This window comes from Stegodyphus dumicola, chromosome 5, assembly GCF_044657685.1.
Source record: "Stegodyphus dumicola isolate Sdum_Otavi_A_Nest chromosome 5, ASM4465768v1".
NCBI lineage: Eukaryota > Metazoa > Arthropoda > Arachnida > Araneae > Eresidae > Stegodyphus > Stegodyphus dumicola.
The window spans coordinates 232,943,875-232,967,385 of NC_140772.1; the positions used below are offsets into that span (position 1 = coordinate 232,943,875).

Below are 23,511 nucleotides of genomic sequence, written 5' to 3' on the forward strand. Positions count from 1 at the left end.
TAGCGTTAAACCACATTTTATTAATTAGAGTAAGTACAGCATCGATATAGGCTTTCCTTTTACTTAGGCACCTTGGTTTGTGGGACGTCTTGAAGTTTACATGTAAGATAAAGCAACATAAAAAAGGTATAAATTGAATCCTTCCTCCTCTGTTTATTAACGTCCTCTGTCCATCACCTCCATTTCCAGACGTTTATTCCGAACACAAATAAAAAGTCGCCCATCTGTGAGTTTGTACACAATTTGATCAAAAGCCTGTATAGCATATGTGCCACACATCTTCCCAAAGTTATATCTTACGCAGCTTGCAGTGACAGCTGAAATCCTACAGAAAGAGAAATGATATTATAAATAACAAACATTTTTTCTGCTGTTTCTTTATTCATGGAATCATTATACATCACACTGAGCTCCAATTACAAACAATTTTTTGGATGGGGGAAGAAAAGAGGAATTAGCAATAATGCAGATAGGAAGAATCTTAGTATAAAAATATAAGAAGAAAACACGAATTTACAAAATTATTAATTTATTTTAGGGAATATTATCACTTTTAACGCTTACATGTAATGAAAGAATTTTATACAAATTACACTCGGTTATGCCAAGTAACATCAAAGAGAATGCAATTAAATTCGATTACAGTCTCTCAAATTCATTTACATTACGCATTTAGGAGAATCTCACTGAAAGTTTTCAGATACAGTTAAAGGGTAGAAGTTAAACTTACCAAATCTTAGAAGATATTAAAAGTTTCCACCAGCATCAAAGTTAAATGCGGAAGAAAAAAAAAACTGAAAGGTTTCAGATTTTAAATTACGCTCAAAAGGGGCGTTTTTTTTTAAAACATTTTGGCTGTTACCTTCTTTATTTATTAAATATCACGTTCTTCGCACTTAAACCATGAAATTCAGTTCAAGAGCAATATCGCAAAATAGTTTTAAACTGAGCCTATCTTTAGAATTTCCGATATACAGGTTCGCGCGCTGGAGATAAAAAATGTTTTTTCTTCTGTAAAACGTTGCGATGGCTCGCTTTGAAGTCCTTGAGTTTGTTAATCGAAAATTCGTTAAAGTTTGACAAAATATGAAATCGATAATAAAACAAATTCCAAATTTCAAATGTGGGCATCCATTTGCTCCTATTCCCAGTAGGATTACGTCATTCAAAATTCGATGGCTCTATGTACAGTTGTTTTATCACAATGCGAGAAATATACATACATTTATGCACATTTTTCATTATTGAATTTTTTCAAATATAATGAGGGACTCTAAAATTTGGTGGCAACAGTTTGAAAAGTGAAACGGACATTTATGTAGTGGACCAACGCAAAATCGCAAAACGAAAACGGTAGTGCTTCAGGGACAAAGCCCCGTTAGACTAACAAAAAAAAAGGGGGGGTCAGTTCCGTATCTCCAGTTCTACTGGACCTATTGACGAAATTCAAATTGAGCTTTTCATGTCTCGAAAGCGCGACTTTGGATATATATTAGATTTATATGTATCATTATTCTAACAGAGGTATTTCGACACAAAATCGGACTTTCTCTGAAATAACATATTTTCTTCTTTCCCATATTCCGATTCCACGACTCAAATTATGCCTAGCTATTGTAATTAAATATTTATCTTGGTGCATTGTTTTCAGTTTTCGCAAAGAATAATTCACTTGGCGAAATTCTTAATTTATAGTAACCTATTTATTTTTTTTTCCATTGATGCTTGAGAGGAAAAAAGGCCCATCGTTCATTCTTTCAAATAATTTTAACAAAGTTCATAAACCCCATTTTCGTTATAATCGCTTTTAAATACACCAAATTTGAAAACGCGCCAAAATGTAAATTCACATATATCTTAGGAAAATGTGAGTAAAAGAAGTCTAATTTTTTGCAGATATGCTTAGAAATACATCTATTTTATATTGTTGTTAAAATTTTTATAGGCTATAACACAAAAATGTTTTCGAAAAATTTATAAAAAATATTAAGAAATACAATTTTTTAAAATAAACAATAAAAAGTGTGCTAATTATACTATTTGGATTAAGCCTGAATTTCGAATTCTGGAAGAAGGCATCAAGTTAGTTTAATAAAAAAGAGGTATTTATAAATATATATCAAATTCAGTTAACATTGAGGAGCTAAAATTTTGAGAGCTAAATTTTAAAAGAAGTACCCTTGCGAATTTTACAAAACTTGATGCTTTGACATAATTTGAGTAGTAGAATAGAAATATGGAAAAAAACATTGGCATGTCAGTTTCAGAAAAAAATCCGGTTTTGTATCAAAATACCTATATTAAAACAATGCTATATATAAATATTATACGTATCCTATGTCACGCTTTTGAGACATGAAAAACGCAAGTTGAATTTCATCAATTGGCCCAGTAGAATGGGAGCTATAGAACTGTCGAATTTTTTTTTCACAGTTTATTTTTATACGCAAATTTTTTGAGATGAAATGCTTCATGCCATGCATTTCTGAAATCGATGAAAAATATGCTTTTATAGCCACGTCAATATCATCTTCAGAATGAAAACAATGTCCACGTAATTTTGTTTTAAATTTAAAAAATAGCCAAAATGTCTAGTCACACATAGTATAATGAAGAAAGGATGGGTGTATTATCACTTTCATGTGCTTTGTTCAAGAAATTTGAATGTCAGTCTCGCCGAATGAGAAAATGAGCGTCACGTATTATAGTCGTCCATTTAGTGGTAAACCAGTTAGCTATAATTATCTTTTATCCATCCAACTTGATCATAAAGAATGCGGCATACATTACTTTTCTCACTGTTTGTTTTTTTTTTTACTTCCCTGCATGAAGTAAAAAGGAAGTATTGTAATCCTGAAAATTTTCAGGCATCACATTTTAAGGAAAATATCCATTTAGACAGCTATCGATTGCAATTTAACGATGTTTTGCGTGATATCTGTGCCTAAGGACAGAATAAAAAACTCTTTTTCACCCCCAAAAATTATAAAACTCATTTAAAATAAATTGTAAAGAGAATTTTTCGGGGCGTCTGTACGTAGGTACGTACGCATCTCGAATAACTCAAAATCAAGTATCCTCGGAACATTGACATTCTGTATATAGGACTGCTGTAGCATGTAGATGTGCACCTCGTATTTTGGTTGCAAACCAAACATATTGCATATATATATATATATATATATATATATATATATGCAATATTTGGAGAGTTATCCAGAATTTGTTCCAGAAGTTGTTTAAGTGCAGCTAAGTATAATTAATTTTGCGAGGGCGGACATGTTTGTTTACATTTTAAACTTGGCAAAATAGCGGATTTGTTGCCAGTCTAGAGAAACTAAGTTTCTCAACAACAAAGATAACGCCTTCTTTTATTATTGCGAATTAAATCATGCTTAATCCATTCTAGAATTTATTTGATGAAATAAGTGTTTCAGATTTACTTCGTAATTCTTAATATAGATATTTTGAGTTTTTAGTTATTTTTGCCTTGTCGGGAAGTGAGAACTGAATTAGTTGAATGAGAAATACTAAATCGTCTGTGAAAAGTTTCTCTTTTGTTTTGTTTGCTTAATTTCTTTTATACATCGTTTTAGATTTATTATAGTATTTGAACAGAACATGTGGCAACAATTAGATAATTCTTCAAATGATATAAATTTATATGCATTCTGAGTTATAATATGAAGGAAATGAACGCTGTTAAGTGAACCTAGCGCCAGCGTGTCCCTGCAGTAAACAAAGATAGTGAATTTTAAAGAGTGCATTTATTCTATTGTGGTTTATGCGCTATCGACTAAGTAGATATAATTCAATCCAATAAGTTTAAATTAAATGCAAAAAAAAAATGCGTATAATTTAATGTTCCGTACAAGGAAGTCATGTGGTGTACACATCAGATTTTTTTATATTGCTGTTGGTTTGGGATCATCTTCAAAAACCATACTTTACCTTCTTTGCTTTTTTGAAACGACAAAAAATAATACGTAAATTTCGTCACCAGTTATGGTTGCGAATCCAAAGCTAATTTCCTTCTGTAACATTTGGCAGGACCAGCGATCATCACGGATGAACATTTTTCGTATGGTCGACACTTTGTTTAGGACAACAACTGACAAAGATCTTTTTCTGGGTTCTTTACCCAGGACAGAATTTCAATGTCTGCGAATTTCTGTAAATCATCTGAATACAATGGCACAAGATGGTGCTTTAGTTCCGTATGCTAACTGCAGACGTTGAGGGCATTTTTCTTGAATCAGCCTCACATAAAATCATAGCGCTGTGATGCTTTCCCGTTGGTTCTAATTTCCTTTTTCTAAAAATTTGTTCTTCGTTAAACAAACTGTTGACACAAATTATTGTCTGCAGAAAAGAGTTTAAATTTCCATATTTAACAATTACTTTTTATCGTATGTCGCGTCCGCGCATGCCTAAAACATTTCAGTTTCCTATGTGTAATAAGTCGTATTGATTCATGAAATTAATAGTTGAACGTAATTGATTACTTATAATTATAGGAGGTAAATGAATTGGCGATACTGTGTAAAGATATTTTTCCAGCCTTCTTAGCGAGCCTTCGTGGTGTAGCGCTGCACGCTCAGCGCGTAATTGAGAGTTTTGCTGTTCGATTCTCGGTGAAGGCGTTGCTAATTTTTCATCTTGCCTGCTTCCAAAAATACCTAATGTTTCTACAACTGTTAATAGGATTTAATTGCATTCCATTTTTATGTTTTTGAACTTAAGTGAAAGGTACATAAATTTTTCATTATATATAAATTTTAGAAATGACGTTATTTTATATAATACTATCATTTGCACGTTGATAAAAGCAAAAGATACGAATTAGACTTAGTACGACTGAGCAGCATTAAATGAGCAAATGCGATGTAATATTTTATAAGACACTTATAAGGTTATTTTCTTCCTTCTTTCTGCATATCTTCGGGGTGTAACGGTAGCACACTCGGCGCGTATTCGAGAGGTTCAGGTTCGAGTCCCGGCGAGAGCACTGCTCATTTTTTATGTCTCCCGCATTAAAATAACCTGATATCTCTACACACTATATAATTATTATGTTCTACCAAAGCAAGATGCTTGTGTGACATCATTTAATCTAATTTTGTTAAGATTATAACTAGTGTAATTTGTTCATTGATCATATGATTTGCAAATCACTTACAAGCAGGTTTCGTTTTCACGATATTCCGCGGAGCGTATGCCAGCCAATTCATTCTGGTACACAACGTTATACCATTCATTTACAGCTTTTCCTAAATTTTCGCATACTCGCAGATCCATACGGAAATAGTTCCTGGCACAGGGAAGATTCTGAATGTAATCTGCATTAGAAGAAAAAAAGATTAAATATACCAGCAACATGACCAAGAGTACGATAAATAGGAAATATTTTATTTAAAAAAACGTTGAAAAACTAGGTAAAATTTAGAATCAAATATGCAGAAGACTTGGAATAAACTTTTAAAATATTTTAATTATATAACTCCCTATGATATATATATATATATATGATTATTTATTTCCTAAACAGTATTGATTAATTGATTATATTATCTCCTAAGTTTAATTAAAGTAGAATTATTTTAAAAGTGTGCATCCATACTGGTAAGTTATATTTTGAAAGATGTTTTGAAGTAATTTGAAAGCAAAATGTTAATAATGTTTTAACGGGGACTGGAGTTAAATCATCACGAAGAATAATATATCAATTGTAAAAGGAAAAATTAAAACATGTAATTATTGTCATTGATCGGAAATTAGTTGACTTTTCAAGGGAAACAAACCGACTCCCGTTCAATGAACAATAATTGATAAAAATACGTAAATATGAAAGTGTTTCGTCTTTACTCGAGTTATAAGTTAAAGCCAAACCGGCAATTCTAGTCAGGCCAAAAATTTCCGCGAATAGTTGCTACTCAAAGAACTCATGAAGTATTTTAGTCAATTCAATTTGGAGTAAAAATCAATTACTGTAGAGAAATCCTGTAAAACTCGAGTAACCGTCCCCGACACTATCATCTTTATGTATTTGAGTACTATATTATTTGTAGAAATTAAACATTGGAAATTGTCATTATGAAATCGAATTCAAAGTAAAGTTGAAATAAACATAGAAGATTATAAAAAAGATAAATAATGCAAACTTTGTAAAAACAAATCAAAGAAAACATAAAAATAATATAGAAAATAATATAAATAAGATCAGTGAATGTACATGAAGATATAAAGGCCAGAAAGGTATTAAGTAACTTACATTCTTTCTAGTGGGGGAGTTGGCAAAGTGTTCTCTTCGCGTCTGACTCAGAAGTGTAGGGTGTCCGAAAATTCTTAGCGGCAGTAGGGGCTTTGAATAATATCAGTCGGTAAGACTTGGGTGAAGTAATTTATGGTAGTGGATGGGACTTGGAATTCTTGAGGGATGTATTTTGTGGAGTTCTTATCTGAGAGAGTTAAAATATTATTCTTCGTGATGATTTAACTCCAGTCCCCGTTAAAACATTATTAACATTTTGCTTTCAAATTACTTCAAAACATCTTTCAAAATATAACTTACCAGTATGGATGCACACTTTTAAAATAATTCTACTTTAATTAAACTTAGGAGATAATATAATTAATTAATCAATACTGTTTAGAAAATAAATTATTATTAACTAACTTTGCAGCAATTGCGCAAGTAATAATAACTTGTATTCGCACTAAATGGATTTAAATTCATACAACATTATATATATGATTATATATATTAAATATATGATTCCCTAAGATATATATATATATATGATTATATATATTAAATATATGATTCCCTATGATATATATATATATGATTATATATATTGTTACGAATTTGGTATTTAAAAAGCTAATGTTAGTTCAATTATAAATTAAATTGTTTTATTTCTCGCGCAGTGCAGCGCGTGACGAATATTAAAAGAAAGCTAAGCCGGAGAATTGAAAATACAAGAGCGCGTGCATTAAATAAATAAATATCTCTTTTTTTATTTCGAGAAAGTACTGGAAAATTCTAGCATGTGATTTTAAAATCTTATAAAAGGAGGAAAACATCTCAGTTTGTTGTAGTTGCTTAGTTTGTTGATGTTTAGAAAACTGCTCTTGTTGATTGTAGCGAATTCGCGGATTAGCTTTCTTTAGCTGTTTTGAATTATGTTCTATTGGACATTTGAGTAGTTAAAAGATAACTACTGTGAGATATTGTAATACTGCATGATAATTTGAGAAGATTTAAGCATTTTTATTGTGATAATAATAAATTTTTGTTCATTTTTCATCGGACTTGTGCATTCATTTCGTAACGAGCCCGTACGCACGCAACAATTTTTGGTGTCAGAAGTGGGATTTGAATGCCAATCACAAGAGCGATGGAAGAGCAGTTAAGACAGTTGATATCAGCCTTTGCTGCATTTAAAGAGGAAATGAAAACGGGTCAGCAGGAAATGAAACCGGGACAAGAAGAAATGAGAGACGGTCAGGAAAAGATGGAAGAATCCGTTAAAAAGGAAATGGAAGCCGTTCACGAATAGTTGGAAGCTGGTCAAGTAACTTTTAAGGAAGATATAAAAGTTGTACAAGAAAAGATTGAAGCAGGTCAAGACGAAATGAAAAGAGAAATAACCTGCGTAATAGAAAGTAAATTTGTGGCTATGGAAGACAGAATAGGAGCTGTCGAAAATAAAGTCGGGCAAATTGAAGAAAAGGTTTCTTCTGTCAAAGATGAAATAGAAGATAGAGTGTCGGCTGTGGAGCAACGAATCGAAGGAAGAGTTTCAGCCGTCCAACAACAAATTGAAGAGAGAGTTTCTGCAGTTGCCAAAGAAATGGAAACTTTAAAAAAATTCGTAGCGACGGCAGGGAGCAAGAGTGATGATTTTAAATTCTTACCGATGCCTGCTCGTCCTTCTCTGAAGCTATCCACATATGATGGGAAGACATCCTGGCAAGTGTATAAGACCCAGTTTTCTATCGTTGCGGATGCGAATGGATGGGACTCCCAAGCTAAGGCCTGTCATATCGCCGCTTCTCTGAGAGCAGACGCAGCGGATATCCTGCAGACGCTTCCCGAAAATCAAAGGCTAGATTTCGAAGCTCTGTCCGGCGCCTTGGAGCTGCGCTTCGGCGAGAAATGTTTAAAAGACTACAGCAGGCTCCAATTAAAATCCCGTCAACAGAAGCTCACCGAAACACTTCAGGAGCTCGCCACGGATGTTGAAAGGCTGTCACATCACGCCTTTTCGGAATGCCCGACAGAAACAAGGGAAATCCTGTGCCTGCAATATTTCATCGAGGGCATCCGGGACCGTGAAATACAGAAAGCACTGCGAATGGCGGATGTTAAAGATCTGAAAAGCGCTTTAGTGTACGCCATGAAATTTGAGGCAGCCCAGCAAGCCACTCGTAGAGACCGCCACCCAATCAGAGCTGCTCATGTCCAGGAACCAAGGGATCAAGTTACTGTTCGTCTAGACGATATAACCAGACAACTCAATGACTTAAAAAGAAATAACAGTGAAAAGAAACCGACCTTAAAATGTTGGAACTGCGGTGCTGAAGGACACATACGACGACGAAACTGCAGAACACCCCAGGGTACGGATGTTAAGACCGCTCCTAACAAACATCAGGGAAACTAATTAGTAGCCAAATCGCAGGGCGAAGGTTGCCAGATAATGAAAAGCCCCAGTTTAAAGCGTTTCAGATTTCTGCAGTGAGAGGCGGCAGTAATGGACAGTAACATAATAATTCATAATAGGACATATTAATGGAGTTCCCTGCAATATCACGATAGATACAGGAGCCAACGTTACCATCATCCGAAAAGATTTGGCTCAACAACTGGGAAACAAACTTATCTGGACGCCGCCCTGCGTTACCCTCCATACTGTGTCCGGTGAGAAGATCGACATCGACGGAAAAGTAAATGTTAACATCACGTTTGGAAGTGCCGCTTACTATCACACGGCATATGTAGCAGAGATCACTGATTCTTGCATACTCGGATTGGACTTTCTAAGGAAATACAATTTTTCCTTGGACTTTAAAAATAACGAATTGCATTCTAGATCTGAGGACATAGCGTTATTTGAACTTAATGATGAAGAAGTTAAATCTGTCCATAAAATCATAGCACAAGACAATATCACAATACCGGCAAGAACAGAAATTTTACTTCCTGGATCCATAGCCGAAAACAGAAATTTCCGCTACGGCATCATAGAATATCCCAATAACTGTAATAGCCCAAAAGGAGTACTAGTAGCCTCAACACTCGTCGACCTATCCAGAACGGTTATCCCGGTGAGAGTCGCCAATGTAACTGAGAAGGTGAGAATTATTAAGAAAGGTGAAGTGGTTGCAGCATGTACTCCAGTAACCATCGTTGAAAGAAAGAGTAACATCCAAGAATCCGTGTCTTCAGAAAACATTACATCAGAGTTACTTCAGAATGCGCAATTAAACGATGAAGAGAAGAATGCTGCCGATCGCGTCATTAAAGATCTTCAAGTTGTTTTCTCCCGCTCAAGTCCATGGGCATCTCCCATCGTTTTAGTCAGAAAGAAAGACGGCTCAACAAGATTTTGCGTTGACTATCGCCGGTTGAATGAGGTTACGAAGAAAGACAGTTACCCTCTTCCTAGAATTGACGACATTCTAGACACTCTTTCTGGAAGCAAGTGGTTCTCAACACTTGATTTAAAGAGTGGTATTGGCAGGTAGAAATACAGCCTGAATACCGAGAAAAGACGGCATTTACTACCGGACAAGGGCTTTGGCAATTCAAGGTGATGCCGTTTGGACTGTGTAATGCGCCGGCAACATTCGAACGCCTCATGGAGACTGTTTTGAAAGGCCTTTCCTACGAAGCCTGCCTGATATACCTGGACGACATCATCATCGTCGGAAAGAGTTTTGAAGAACATTTAGAAAATCTTAGGAAGGTGCTTCAGAAACTGAAAGAAGCCAATCTGAAGCTGAGTCCTGCTAAATGCAAATTGTTCCGAAAGGAAGTGACTTACCTGGGACATGTCATCTCTGCAGAAGGTGTGCGCACGGATCCTGAAAAGGTATCAGCGGTTAAATCCTGGAAACATCCCGAAAATGTCCATCAGCTGAGAAGCTTCCTAGGGCTTTGCACCTATTATAGGAGATTCGTGAAGGACTTTTCTTCCATCGCAAGACCCCTTCACAAGCTGACAGAGAGCAACCAAAAGTTCTTGTGGACAAACGAATTCAACGATGCATTTAACAACTTAAAGGAGGCTTTAACATCTGCTCCAATCCTGACGTATCCTCAGCACGACCGACCATTTATTCTCGACACCGACGCGAGCAATGAAAGTGTCGGTGCTGTTTTGTCCCAAGAAATAGACGGCCAAGAAAGTGTAGTGGCGTACTGGAGCAAGTGCCTGTCTAAACCGAAGAGGAATTATTGTGTCACCAGGAAAGAGTTGCTCGCCATAGTCAAAGCTGTAGAACAGTTCCATCACTACCTATACGGCAGAAAATTCCTGCTCCGCACCGATCATGCATCATTGACCTGGCTTTTAAATTTCAAGAATCCTGAGGGTCAAATAGCCAGGTGGATACAGAGACTCCAAGAATATGACATCACTATCCGTCATCGTAAGGGATCATCACACGGAAACGCCGACGCCCTGTCCAGAAGACCTTGCCAAGAAAACTGCCGATATTGTTCCAGGGTGAAAGCGAAATACGAGCTGCTGACTCCGGTCGCAAGACAAATTACAACATCAACATCGGCTGATCGAGAACCGCGGAGTGATGATGAAGTCAGGAAAGACCAGCTGGAAGACCGCGACATTAAACCCATAATTGATTTAATGGAGTCGTCAAACAGAAAACCTACCTGGCAGGAAATTTCTATCTGTAGTCCTACAACCAAACAATAGTGGGCACTCTGGGATTCACCTCACATTCGAAACGGCGTCTTATACCGAAAATTCGAATCGGATGATGGGAAGACGTTCCGATGGCAGCTGATACTTCCAAGATGCCGCATTCCTGATGTCCTTAAATAACTACATAACAGCCCTACGGGAGGTCACTTTGGAATAATGAAGACCTTACAGAGAGTTCGTGAGGAAAACTTACAAGAGTGGAATAATGCAAAGGATGACGTGAAAAAGTGGTGCCGATCTTGCGATGCCTGTGCAGGTCGGAAAGGACCGAAAAGACGCAGCCGAGGCAAACTGCAACGTTACAACGTAGGCGCGCGTTTTGAACCTATCGCCTTTGATATCTTGGGACCTCTGCCACGAACTGCTGATGGCAACAAATACATACTCGTTGTCGTTGATTACTTCACCAAGTGGCCTGAAGCGTATCCTATTCCTGATCAAGAGGCTGCTACAGTAGCTGAGGTGATGATACAGCACTGGATTTCCAGGTTCGGAGTGCCTCTTCAGTTTCAATATTAAATATATGATTCCCTATGATATATATGATTATATATATTAAATATATGATTCCCTATGATATATATATGATTATATATATTAAATATATGATTCCCTATGATATATATATGATTATATATATTAAATATATGATTCCCTATGATATATATATGATTATATATATTAAATATATGATTCCCTATGATATATATATTAAATATATAATTCTCTATGATATATATATATATATATATACATATATATGTAAACGCAACGTATTAATTTTATTTAAAATGTATTTTCCCGATTGGCTACAACAGTTTTTTTCAGAACGATAATAATTTGAACTGTAATGTTTTTGAGCAGTAATGTTGACGGTAATGTTTCTAAATAAAGCAAGTATTTAACAATTAATGTTTGACGGAACGTGTTTTCAATAAAGGAACTAATTAATTGCTAACATTTCAGAAGTGGGATAAACTAGAATTATTATCTAGATTTAACAACGTATTGCCTTAACGTGCGCTAAGCTTAAACTGAATGCGAGAGGTCGCCAAAACTGAAAGTAGAAAGGTACGTGAATTTATAAACTGTTTATGTTATGTCTAAGTATTAAACGGAAAGAACTTAAGTATAATTATTGTATTATTATTTAAAAATTGAAGTCTAAGATGGCTTATTTGGCAAGAGGCAAGAAATGTGACTTAAAAGAACTTGCTTTGGAACTTGATGTAGATGTCCCTTCTGATATTAAAATTGTAGGCTTAAGAGATATGATTTTGAATAGTAAGAATTATAATGAAGACTTTAAAAAAAATGCTAGATAGAATTATAATGATCGTTTAGACAGGGAAAAGTTAGAAATTTTAGAAAAAGAGAAAGATAAGCAAAGAGCATTTGAAATGGAAATTATAGAAAGAGATAAGCAAAGAACTTTTGAACTTGAAAAATTGAAAATAGAAGCAGAAATCAGTAGTAATGTAAATGATTCTGTTTCTTCTAATGTTAGTAGAAGTAATATTTGTGATATGAGTAAATTAATGCATAAGTATGATTTGAATGAAGGTGATATAAGTTTTTATTTAGTTTTATTTGAGAGACAGGCACGACGTATTGGGTTAGAAGAACAAAACTGGGTTTCTCAGCTGTTGGGTCTATTGCCTTATGAAATAACTCAATTAATTGCCCGTGAATCAGAAGAAAAAGCTAACGACTATAAGCACGTTAAACAACTACTACTGAGAAAATTTAAGCCAAGCCCTGAACAGTTTCGGCAAAAGTTCGTTGATCATATTAAAACATTGCGTAATACGTGGAAGGACTTCACGTTTGAATTAAAAAATTATTTTGAAGAGTGGCTTGCTGGATTAAATGTAACAGATTTTGACTCTTTAAAACAACTTATTATTACTGATCAATTAAAGAAAAGGGTCCCCGCTGCTATCCGAGACCATTTCATTGATGATTGGTCTAAATTCATTAATCCTGAAGAGTTGGCTGATAAACTAGATGAATATGAAAATATTCAAGCAGGGATAAAAATACTTCAAGTAGAAAATAAAACTTTTAGGCATAATTCTAAGCCCAAATCTGGTTCTAATATTTATGAAGGATCCTATATTCAGTATTCAAGACAAAGAAATGTTAACGATTCCATGCAGACAGATGGTAATTTCAAAGTGGGTTTTAAAAACAGTTTTGATAATAAATACAATCTGAGAGATAAATTTTATAAAACAGACGAAAGGAAAAGGGAATATAATTCTGGCATCCGCAATGAAAAGGGTGAGCCGAAATGCTTCAATTGTAATGATTATGGACATATTGCGACGGATTGTCCTCAGCCTAAAAAAGAAATTATTTGCAGGAAATGTAATGAAAAGGGTCATACTTTTAAAAGGTGTACGTCTAAAGGGTAAGAATCCAGACTTGACACATGTTAAAAATAATTTATCCGTGGACCAGAATTCAGGTGTTTCACCAGCTGTATATTTAAAGTATGCTCGCATCAATAATGGAGAAGAAATTACTGCAATCATAGATACGGGTTCTAGTTCGTGTTTATTGAAACAGTCTGCGGGTAAGAGACTGAATCTTATTGTAAAACCTGATGTGGAGGAATTGTTTGGCTTTGGGAACCAGAATAAACCAGCCGCTAGAACATTGGGAAAAGTAACTGTTAACTTAGAGATTGATAATGTGGAAGGAAAGGACATTACAGTTCTCATTGTAGGAGATGAAACGCAACCATGCGACTTACTAGTTGGTCGAACATGGATTGATTTACCACATATTGCATACGCCAAGATAGGTAATATCTTGCACATACGCTATGCTAATGACTGCCTATTTTCCCAGTTGCAAAATGATAGCAACACTCCGCGAATTAAACTGAAGGCTTCCCAAGAAACTCAAATCGAAAGTAATACGGCTAATTTCGTGACAGTTAAAACTGATGAAATAAATAACGGTTATGTTTTAATAAGTGGATCGGAAGATGAGTTGGGCTCATTATTGGAAGTAATACAGGGAGAAACAGTGATACCAGTCACTAACTACAGCGATCGAAAACTAATTTTGAAGGAGAATCAATGTATCGGTAGAGCGAAAGTAGCAGAATTAGTTGAACCAAGTTCAGATCAGAAAACTGAAAATTCAAGTCAAAAGGAAATACTGATAATAAATGAAATTAAGAAGTTTAAGAGACCGATTACTTTAGAAGAAATTAACGTTAATAACAATATTACGCCAGAGAGAAAACAGGAAGTTTTACATTTGATAAATGAGTATCGAGATTGTTTTGCATTAAATATGGAGGAATTAGGGTGTACAAACTTAACAAAAATGGATATTAAAGAAGTTGAAGGGATTAAGCCTATTTGCATGAAGTCGTATAAAACCAATGCCGAAGAGCGTGCTTCTATAAAGAAGATAATAAATGAATGGAAGAAATATGGAATTGTTACTGAAACAAGATCTCCGTATGCTAGTCCAGTTTTACTCGTAAAGAAAAAAACAGGTGAATTACGATTAGTGATAGATTATAGAAAGTTGAATTCGCAAACTGTTAAAGATAAATTTTCACTCCCTAGGATAGATGATCTTCTTGAATGTCTTAGTGAGTGTAAAGTTTTCACTACACTGGACTTAGCTCATGGATATTTGCAGATTCCTTTAACTGAAGAAGCGAAACTGAAAACAGCTTTCATCACTCCAGATGATACTGGTCAATTTGAACGTATGATCTTTGGGTTAGCTAATGCACCTGCAGAATTTCAGAGATTATGAATCAAGTTTTAGGTCCATTGCTTAATAAAGAAGTATTGTGCTATTTGGACGATATATTAATTCCGGCTAAATCTTGTGAAGAAATGATGGAAAAACTTAGGAAAGTGTTTGATAGATTGAGAGAAGCAATGCTGACATTGAAACTGACAAAATGCGAATTTGGAAAAGATGAAGTTGAGTATTTGGGATTTCTAATAAAATCAAATGGTATGCAACCTGGACCAAGAAAAGTACGAGCCATATTAAACTTTCCTAAACCAACCAATGAACATGAAGTTAAACAATGTTTAGGTCTTACAAGTTTCTTTAAAAGGTTTGTACCGAAATACGCAGAGAAAGCTGAGCCGCTAACGAGACTGACGAGGAAGACATTTCGTTGGAACGAAAATCAGCAAGATTCATTCAGTACTTTAAAGGATCATTTAACTAATGAACCAATACTAGCATTATATAATCCGGAAGCAGAGACTGAAGTGCACACAGACGCGAGCAACAAAGGGCTGGCAGGAATGCTGTTGCAAAAAGGTGAAGATAGAAAGTGGCATTTAGTTTATTGTGTGAGTAAAGGAATAACAGAAACAGAAAAGAATTATCATTCAAGCAAATTAGAATTAATGGCTATAGTTTGGACTTTGACACGACTTCGACAATTTTTAATTGGAATCCGATTTACGGTAATTACAGACTGCCAAACTTTAGTTTATTTAAACGCGAAGAAAACTTCAAATCCTCAGATAGCAAGGTGGAGTAATCTGATCCAGGAATACAATCTTGAAATAAAGCACAGACAAGGTAAGAAAATGAGTCACATAGATACATTGAGCCGATCGACAGTTGATCAGCCAGAAGAAACTTTAGACACTATAATTAAAAACAACTTGGAAGTTTGTTTAACGCTAACGATAGATGAACAAATTCTTATGATTCAGCATTCAGATCCAGAATTACGCAAATTAATAGACATTTTAAAGAAAAAGATAAATCATAGAACGAATGCAAAGAAATATGTAACTGAAAATTACGTCTTGAAGAATAATCGATTGTTTCGTAAAGCAAAAGATCAGGAAAAGGAGAAATTGTTATATGTCATACCTAAAGCGATGAGAAAAGGTATTGTAGTAAAATTTCACGATCTTTTGGGACATTTTTCAGCAGACAGAACTGTTGCCAAAATCAAGGAATCATACTAGTTTAAAGGAATGAAACGATATGTTATGCGTCACATTTCGATGTGTTTCGAATGCCTAGTAAATAAAATGCCTAGTGGTAAGAAACAAGGAGTACTGCATCCAATTAGAAGACCTTTTGCAATTATACATTTAGATCATTTAGGACCATTCGTAAAAAGTTCAAGAGGAAATACAGAATTATTTGTAATAATTGATAATTTTACGAGATTTACACTCTTATATCCTATAAAAAGTACTGCAACCAAGTATGTGTTAGTTGCATTGAAGAGTTTTGTAGATGATTTTGGGTTACCAGAAAAAATTATCAGCGATAGAGGAACATGTTTCACAGCGAAGGAATTTCGAGAGTACTGTCAAAATAATGGAATCAGTCATACACTCAATTCAACTCAACATCCAAGTGGTAATGGAATGGTGGAAAGAGCGAATCGAACAATTTTGGCTATGATTAAAACGAGTATGGAAAATCCGAATAAGAGAGACTGGGACAAAAAGATTAAGGAATGCGAATGAAATATAAACAATATGATAAATAAGACTACAAATAAAACTTCTTTCGAAATGCTTCAACGACGGATTGATGAGGATGATTACAGATGAAGACGCAAATGAATGGGAGAATCCAGTAATCTTACAGGATGAAGCTAGAAAGAGAATTGAGGATATGCAGATGAAAATGAAAGCAAATTACGACAAGAAGAAAAGCAATTCTTTAACATTCGAACGAGGAGAAATAGTAGTTATGAGAGAGTACCTAAATCAACTGGAGAATCAACCAAAACACAACAAAAGTATCGAGTACCTTTGGTAGTTACAGAAGTTTTACCAAGTGATACCTATAGAGTGACTCAATTAGAAAAGAAGGTGAAAGGACATTTCTTTAGTACGACAGCTCATGTGAGCCAATTAAAATCATGGCAGTGTCAAGCTGAATCAGAAGAAGCCGATGATGATGGTGATGACATTAGTGGCACTGGGGATAACGATAACAACACGCCGCATATTACTAAAACTAGGACACGGAAAAAGAATAGAAAACGACGGTGAATCTATATAACAGCTTAAGACTTTCCAACTATAAACATTAATATTACAGATTTAATTTTTTTTAATATAAGTTCTTAATGTTCCGAGGTCCTAACTAAGTCAGGATGCCCGAATGTAAACGCAACGTATTCATTTTTTTAAAATGTATTTTCCCGATTGGCAACAACAGTTTTTTTTTCAGAACGATAATAATTTGAACTGTAATGTTTTTGAGCAGTAATGTTGACGGTAATGTTTCTGAATAAAGCAAGTATTTAACAATTAATGTTTGACGGAATGTGTTTTAATAAAGGAACTAATTAATTGCTAACATATATATATGATTATATATTTTAAATATATGATTGATTTGCTATGCAAAATGAAGGAAACCTTGCAGGGTTTCCCTCATTTTGCATAGCAAATTTTAAGTTGGATATCTTTCCTGAACCGTTCATTATCCTCACGTATTTTCTCGCCAGGATGCAGATTTAAAGTTAAGTGAGTATTAATGGTACATATGGCTTTATTGGAAGGATCAATCCAAACATATAAAACAGCTTAAGTATCACACAAGAGCAATGATATACAGGGTTCGGCAGGGAAACTTCCTTATTTGAACCATGTGCCATCTACGACATTTATTCCGAGAATGGTGGAGTGGCGCTCATTGAAAAGAGCGGTATGTAAAGTTTTATGTTATGTAGTTTTAGTACCGATTATGCAGTGGACGAGAGGGGATCGTGCGTTCTCGTCGTATTTTTTAACGTATTGCATTTTCATCCATATAAATTGGCAGTGGTGCAAAAACTTAATCCACGCGATTTTCTTTCACGCAAAAATGCGTGCAAATCCGTTCTTGACAACACGCCTCATGATGCCCTTGTGTTCTTTAGCGATGAGGCTCATTTTCATCTTTCCGGTTGCAGCATGCATTAAGCAAAACATGCGATAATGGAGTGGCACAAATCCCCGAGAATTTCATGATCAGCCCCTCCATACAGAAGGTGTGACTGTTCGGTGTGCATTGTCCAGCATAGGTATCATTGGACCATGATTTTTTGGAGAAAATTTCCCTGGACGCCTTATCTCCTTACGAGGCGATCGCCAGTGGCCAGCGCGCTCGCCTGATTTAGCCCCGTGTGATTTGTTTTTGTGGGGCTATCTGAAATCTCTAACGTCCAAAGATCCCGGCTCAACTGAAGAACAATATTCAAGCTGCTATCGACAACATACCCGTTGATATGCTGATAAACGTGAAAGAAACTTAAAAACTCGACTATCTCAATACATTGTACAGAACGGAGGCCATTAATATTATTTGTAAACTTCAATGATATTATTTGTGAACTGGAATAAAAAAAAACTTTAAGTGTCTCTCTATAACTTGGAAAAACATTAAACTGATATCGCTTATACTGTTTGTGATATTCATTTTAAAAATAAGGTAGTTTCTCTGCTGCACGCTGTAAAATAAAAAAGAACAAACACTTAAACTAAGAGCCAGAATAAAAGAACATGGAAACAAAATTTAAAAATTTAGATTTAAGAGTTTCCTATAATTTCTCAAAAATATGCTTTTTAAGTGACTTTTTTAGAGGAAGCAGTTTGCTGTCTTGTGGCTCAAGTGTTCTTGGCCCTTTTCTTACATGTGAAGGGATCCATGAAATAAGTATTTAAACGGGTGAATTTCGTAGTTTATTCAGAGCGTGTTTTCGCTAGCCAGCACACATTACAACTCTGTCCTTGCTGTTACGCCTTTTTGGCTATTTCAATAAGTATCACGCAGGGTAGGTTGTCGAGTCAGCCCTGTTAGTCTTAACTTAAAATTGTTAGTGCAGCACTACTCTTTATCTTTGAATTTATCGTGTAACGATTCTTCATCTTCCACCGCAAGGTGCCGGTTTTATTGTAAGCACGAAGCACATGCCTTTTCTCTTCAGGAGTTTGACGAATAATAAAGGGTTGTTTTATACCCTTCTTCCATCTTGGTATTCTTTACGACTAAGCGAGAAGACGCCAGGTTCCTTAGTAGGATCTAGCAGAGTTTATTTACCAAAGAGAGTACGCTCCTACAACTTTTAGAAATTTAGTCTTTCAGCCTTCCTTAAATATGTTTAACTTCCTTAAAAATACAACTCACAGTAATATTTCGCATTACTTGCAATTTAATAAATTCCATTTACTTGGTTAACGCCTTTTAAATTTATTTTCAATTTAACGTTTTACATGTTTACCTTTTCGTAGTTCACTTTCTTTACTACATATCTCTTGGAAGAATGTTGTATTAAATTGAAAGCTGATGAATCCAGCTACATTTATTTCTGCAGGGATGTAATAGCTTTTTCTTTTACATCGTTCTGTCTTTTCCTGTATGCACTTGATAGAATCCAGTACGTCTCTTAAAAAAAGAATATATTTTGATATAGAATATAGCAAAAATAAATGCAAAAAGTACAATTTATTATTTTACCCTTAATTTTATGTCTCATAACCTTCATTAAATAAATATATAAATTGTTTTATAAACAGACAGGTTTTATCAAAAGCACAATTTTACTCCACTTTGTATAAAAAAGTAATTTTTTTAAAAAACGCAAGAACAATATATTTTATAGGAAAATAAATACAACTGATTTAGTAATATATCAGCACAACACTTCTTGAAAGCTGAATTCTAATAAAATAATATAATGTTCGTAAATATTTCTGTGATTTAATGAAATTTACAATTGTTTTGCTACAAAAGGCGTGCGATTACTCGAGCAGCAGCAGCTTCATTTTTACGTTCATTTGATTAAATTTCTCTCGCTTTGCAGACAAAGGAAGAAGGAAAAGCTTTGTTGATCCCATTGATGAAGAGGAAACTCCTTTTTAACTGTAATGAACATAAGGCTTCTCAAACTTCCTGTTTTCCGTCTGCTGGTTTAAGAAATTAACGCAGCCAGTAAAACAAATATTAGCCAGACGCTAGTAGCTATCCGACAACTCATACCTCACCTGCTGTTATTCAAAAATTCTAACATATAAGAACTGAAGTTAGCGATTGATTTAATTCGCATGAGATAACTTGCTACATTTTTATAAATTTATTTCCTTGGATTTTGAATGTATTTTATTCGAAATCCATATTACCTTGGTAAGTCTTTCACTTTCAAGCAGTGTTCAAATCAAATCCCAAACCACGCTTAAAAATGAGAATTTATGCAATAACAGTAACAATAGAATACCACTGAAAATCATATTAAGCTAAATAAAATAGAATTTTCTACATACGGGCACAATCTTGTTAGATCCTCTTCAGTCGGTAAGTCCTGAAGGGGAAATATTCTTTTTAGCCTCCTTTCACAGACCCTTATTTCCCAACAAGCTATACTGATTTCTATGAATCCTGAAAAAGAAATTAAAGTTAGTGTCGAAACAGCATTTTGTTTCCATAATATGTCAAGACAATATCTTTGATATTTTGTAGGGTTCCTTATGTTTCTTGTCTAAGATAAACGCTGAGGAATCTAGTGAGCTGCGTAGCGACTTATCCTTGCGTTAAACAGTTAAAGAACTAAACAACTCAAGAAGCATTAAAATACCCTTTATTTCACTCAAAGAAGAATAACAGTTGACCCCTTCTTCGGGCTTACAACAAAGCCTCCACGCGGGCTTAAACTCAGAATAAGAAATAAGAACTAAACTATAACTAACTAAAGGAGGCTTAGCCGAAAGCTAACACAAGTACCTAACGTAGTCGGCCATTAATTTAAACCTAATACATAAAATATAGCCAGCGAATATCAAAGGGCACGTAATAATACGGCCGAGCGTAACAGCTTCAAGAGATACTTAGCCGGGAAGGCAAACAAACATGCGCTGCTCAGGATTCTTAACTCTCTCTCACGAAGTAATTTGAATTTTCCTTAAATAATTCTTCTAACTCCTTTGCATTCAAAGCGATTCTTAAAACTCATTCTGGTAGGGAGTAATAAGTGGAAACAAGAACTGATAGGAAAAGTTATCCAAAATTAAAATATACCTTACAACTTTATTGTAAACACAGCACCAACCAACATCGAGTTATTCCATAAAATCTCTAACAAAACTCCTATAACAAACATGCACCTACAGCAAATTAACAGTGGAAGAAATAATTAAAATTGATGGTATTTTATCAAATGCAATAAAATCATTGAATCTGTCTTTTTAATTAAGTAATAATTTCTCATAGCGTATTCCTTTCCAGGATAAATGCCAATTTAAAATTTAATGGAATTTTACAGTTTGATACATTACAAAATTTGCCATGTTTTAAAAGCTTTTTATTTTATTCAGTTCTTAAAAATATGGGCTGCGACCAAGATATTATTTCAATTCATTATTCAAAACTTTACAAAACTTTCTCCAAATTTTTTTTTCTTATTAACGATGACAAAAGAGAAGCGGATAACACTTTTTTTAGCACCAACATTTTATTGCAAGATATCCTTTATTACGATTGTTCTAAAGGGCAAATAAATTATTACATCTAAAGTTAGCTTACCTTTAGGAAATATTTTTCTGGCGTCGAGCTTAATGTTTATTATCGCCACCTAAGCACTTTTCGATCACTTTTGTTTTGGCTGTACTGGAACATTCGAAGCTGCTCAAAATAAGGTACAGCGTTTTATAAAATACATGTACATGCTATATGTGTGAGAGATGTACACAAAAATAAAATCTGACTTTTAATTTTCTTGTAGCTATTTATAGGTACCCTATTATTTATATTATTACTTTAAAATACAGGAGAATTTAAAGCTCCTAAAATATTCACCTTGTTTCACTTACTTAAAATAAAAATTCCGTAACATTGCGTTCAATGCTCGTCGTTCGTCGAGATACGCTTAAATAATTTCAAGGGCAATTTTAAGTAAAATATCAAATGGTACTTTACCAAAGACGGAATTAATCGCCAAATGAGAAAGATTTTTATAAAACCCGTCATTAGGCTTATAGAGACATCGGGTATTTTTTGAAGCAAGAGATTTGAAAAATGAACGACGCCCTCGCCCTGAATCGAACCACGGACTTCTGGAATACGAGCCCGGCGTGCTTCGAAGGCATACCGAAAAGGTGGGAGAAAAACCTTATCGGAAAATTTGTTGATTACCAATAACAGGCGGGGTAAATGGATCGAGTTATTTTAAGATATCTTACAACGAAATTCAAGTATTATATTAATTCAGTTTGATTGCCGAAAGGTCTAGTAAATTGTTAAATCAGTAAGTTAGTTGTCGATAAATACCTACTTGAACTATTTTATCCTTTCTTTTGAGTAAGTGTGAGTTTTAAATATATGTCACCAACGCATAGATTTATTTTCATACAGTGTTATCTAAAAAAATCACGCATGAACTTAAGTTTTAAGGACTTTACTTTCCAATTCTTTATCCAATACACTTGGTTATTGAAGGAGATAATAGAATTTAATTATTGACTAATTCGAAAGTTCAATGCGATTTAAAATTCGTGCTATAAATTTCTGCAACACTATAAGGTATTTCTCCCGCTTTCCTGGCGTGCCTTCGTGGGGTAGTGATTCTGCACGTTGGGTCGGTATTCCAGAGGTCCGCAGTTCGATTCCCGGCGAAGGCGTTTTAATTTTTCATCTTTCCTGCTTCCAAAAATACCTAATATCTCTACAGTGGCGCCCGAACTAAAAACGCGTGTTGGCTGAGGATTCTCCACACCCAGGATTTGGGTCCCCTAAAAACCTCAGTCGCCCTTTAAAAAGGGCAGTATATAAGGCATTTCTCCCGCTTTCTTAGCGTGCCTTCGTGGTGTTAGTGGTTCTGCACGCTGGACCGGTTTTCCGTGGTTCGATTTCCGGCCAAGATGTTGTTAATTTTTCCTCTTTCCTGCTTCCAAAAAATACGTAATGTCTCTACAATACAGTCTCATTGTCATAGCAACAACATTAATCTATCTAATAGAAGAGTATTTAGATATATAAAAATTTCCATAGTAAATTTTATATTAAATTTAATGCATTTCATGTAGCTTTTAAGGCACAAATGTTTTACGTGTAACTATAAATTTGCTTTTTTAAATAAGTTAGAAAGATAATAATAAAATTTAAGAAATGAAAAAGATTAATTACAGTAAATTATTTGAGTAGTCACCTCATATCATTCCCGGAAGAAATCTTAAAACATACCTAGAAGCATAAGCAGTGTCAAACGGAGCTTCCACATGTTGAGTATCAAATTCAATATTTTATGAGAAACTATCCTAATCTTCTCACTGAGAATTCTGTTCTGGTTTTAAGGGTCTAGGTACTCAAATAACTACCTTCTGTGCATGAGTAGAGGTTGACGACTGTCTTTTAATTACAGGAAATTAATACAATTATTTCCTGTAATTAAAAGCTAAGAAGCGAAGGAAATCCTCATCTAGATGTCGATAGATTATAACTGAGTGTTAAATGGCATGATAACCTTCAGTAGTTCTCAACACTTTCAAGTGGGATTTACAACAAAAAGTCCCACATACAGTTTCCACTATTTACAAAACCCATTCTTTTT

General features: G+C 34.6%; 2 protein-coding genes across 2 annotated transcripts; one reads left to right on the forward strand and one right to left on the reverse strand.

The window, feature by feature from the left end:
- On the reverse strand, positions 1-23,307 carry LOC118196762 (uncharacterized). The gene is made up of 5 exons (XM_035368222.2): positions 23,145-23,307; positions 20,234-20,348; positions 19,195-19,358; positions 5,180-5,339; positions 1-325 (listed from the first exon to the last, which is right to left on the reverse strand). Exons 1-5 carry the CDS (start codon positions 23,179-23,181, stop codon positions 157-159), a joined length of 645 nt encoding a protein of 214 aa, XP_035224113.1. The 5' UTR covers positions 23,182-23,307; the 3' UTR covers positions 1-156.
- On the forward strand, positions 7,923-18,629 carry LOC146997429 (uncharacterized). The gene is made up of 2 exons (XM_085816390.1): positions 7,923-8,544; positions 18,556-18,629. The coding sequence occupies exons 1-2, from the start codon at positions 7,923-7,925 to the stop codon at positions 18,627-18,629; spliced, it is 696 nt and encodes a 231-aa protein (XP_085672516.1).
- Positions 23,308-23,511: the final 204 nt, after the last annotated feature.

Bases quoted from the DNA above. Each gene is read 5' to 3' on its own strand.
- LOC118196762 (XM_035368222.2), bottom strand. From the start codon at position 23,181: ATGTGGAAGCTCCGTTTGACACTGCTTATGCTTCTAG. The intron at 20,349-23,144 runs GTATGTTTTAAG...TTTCTTTTTCAG, and splicing joins GACACTGCTTATGCTTCTAG to GATTCATAGAAATCAGTATA. The intron at 19,359-20,233 runs GTATGTAGAAAA...TCTTTTTTTAAG, and splicing joins GATCTAACAAGATTGTGCCC to AGACGTACTGGATTCTATCA.
- LOC146997429 (XM_085816390.1), top strand. From the start codon at position 7,923: ATGCCTGCTCGTCCTTCTCTGAAGCTATCCACATATGATGGGAAGACA. The intron at 8,545-18,555 runs GTGAAAAGAAAC...TGACTTTTTTAG, and splicing joins TGACTTAAAAAGAAATAACA to AGGAAGCAGTTTGCTGTCTT.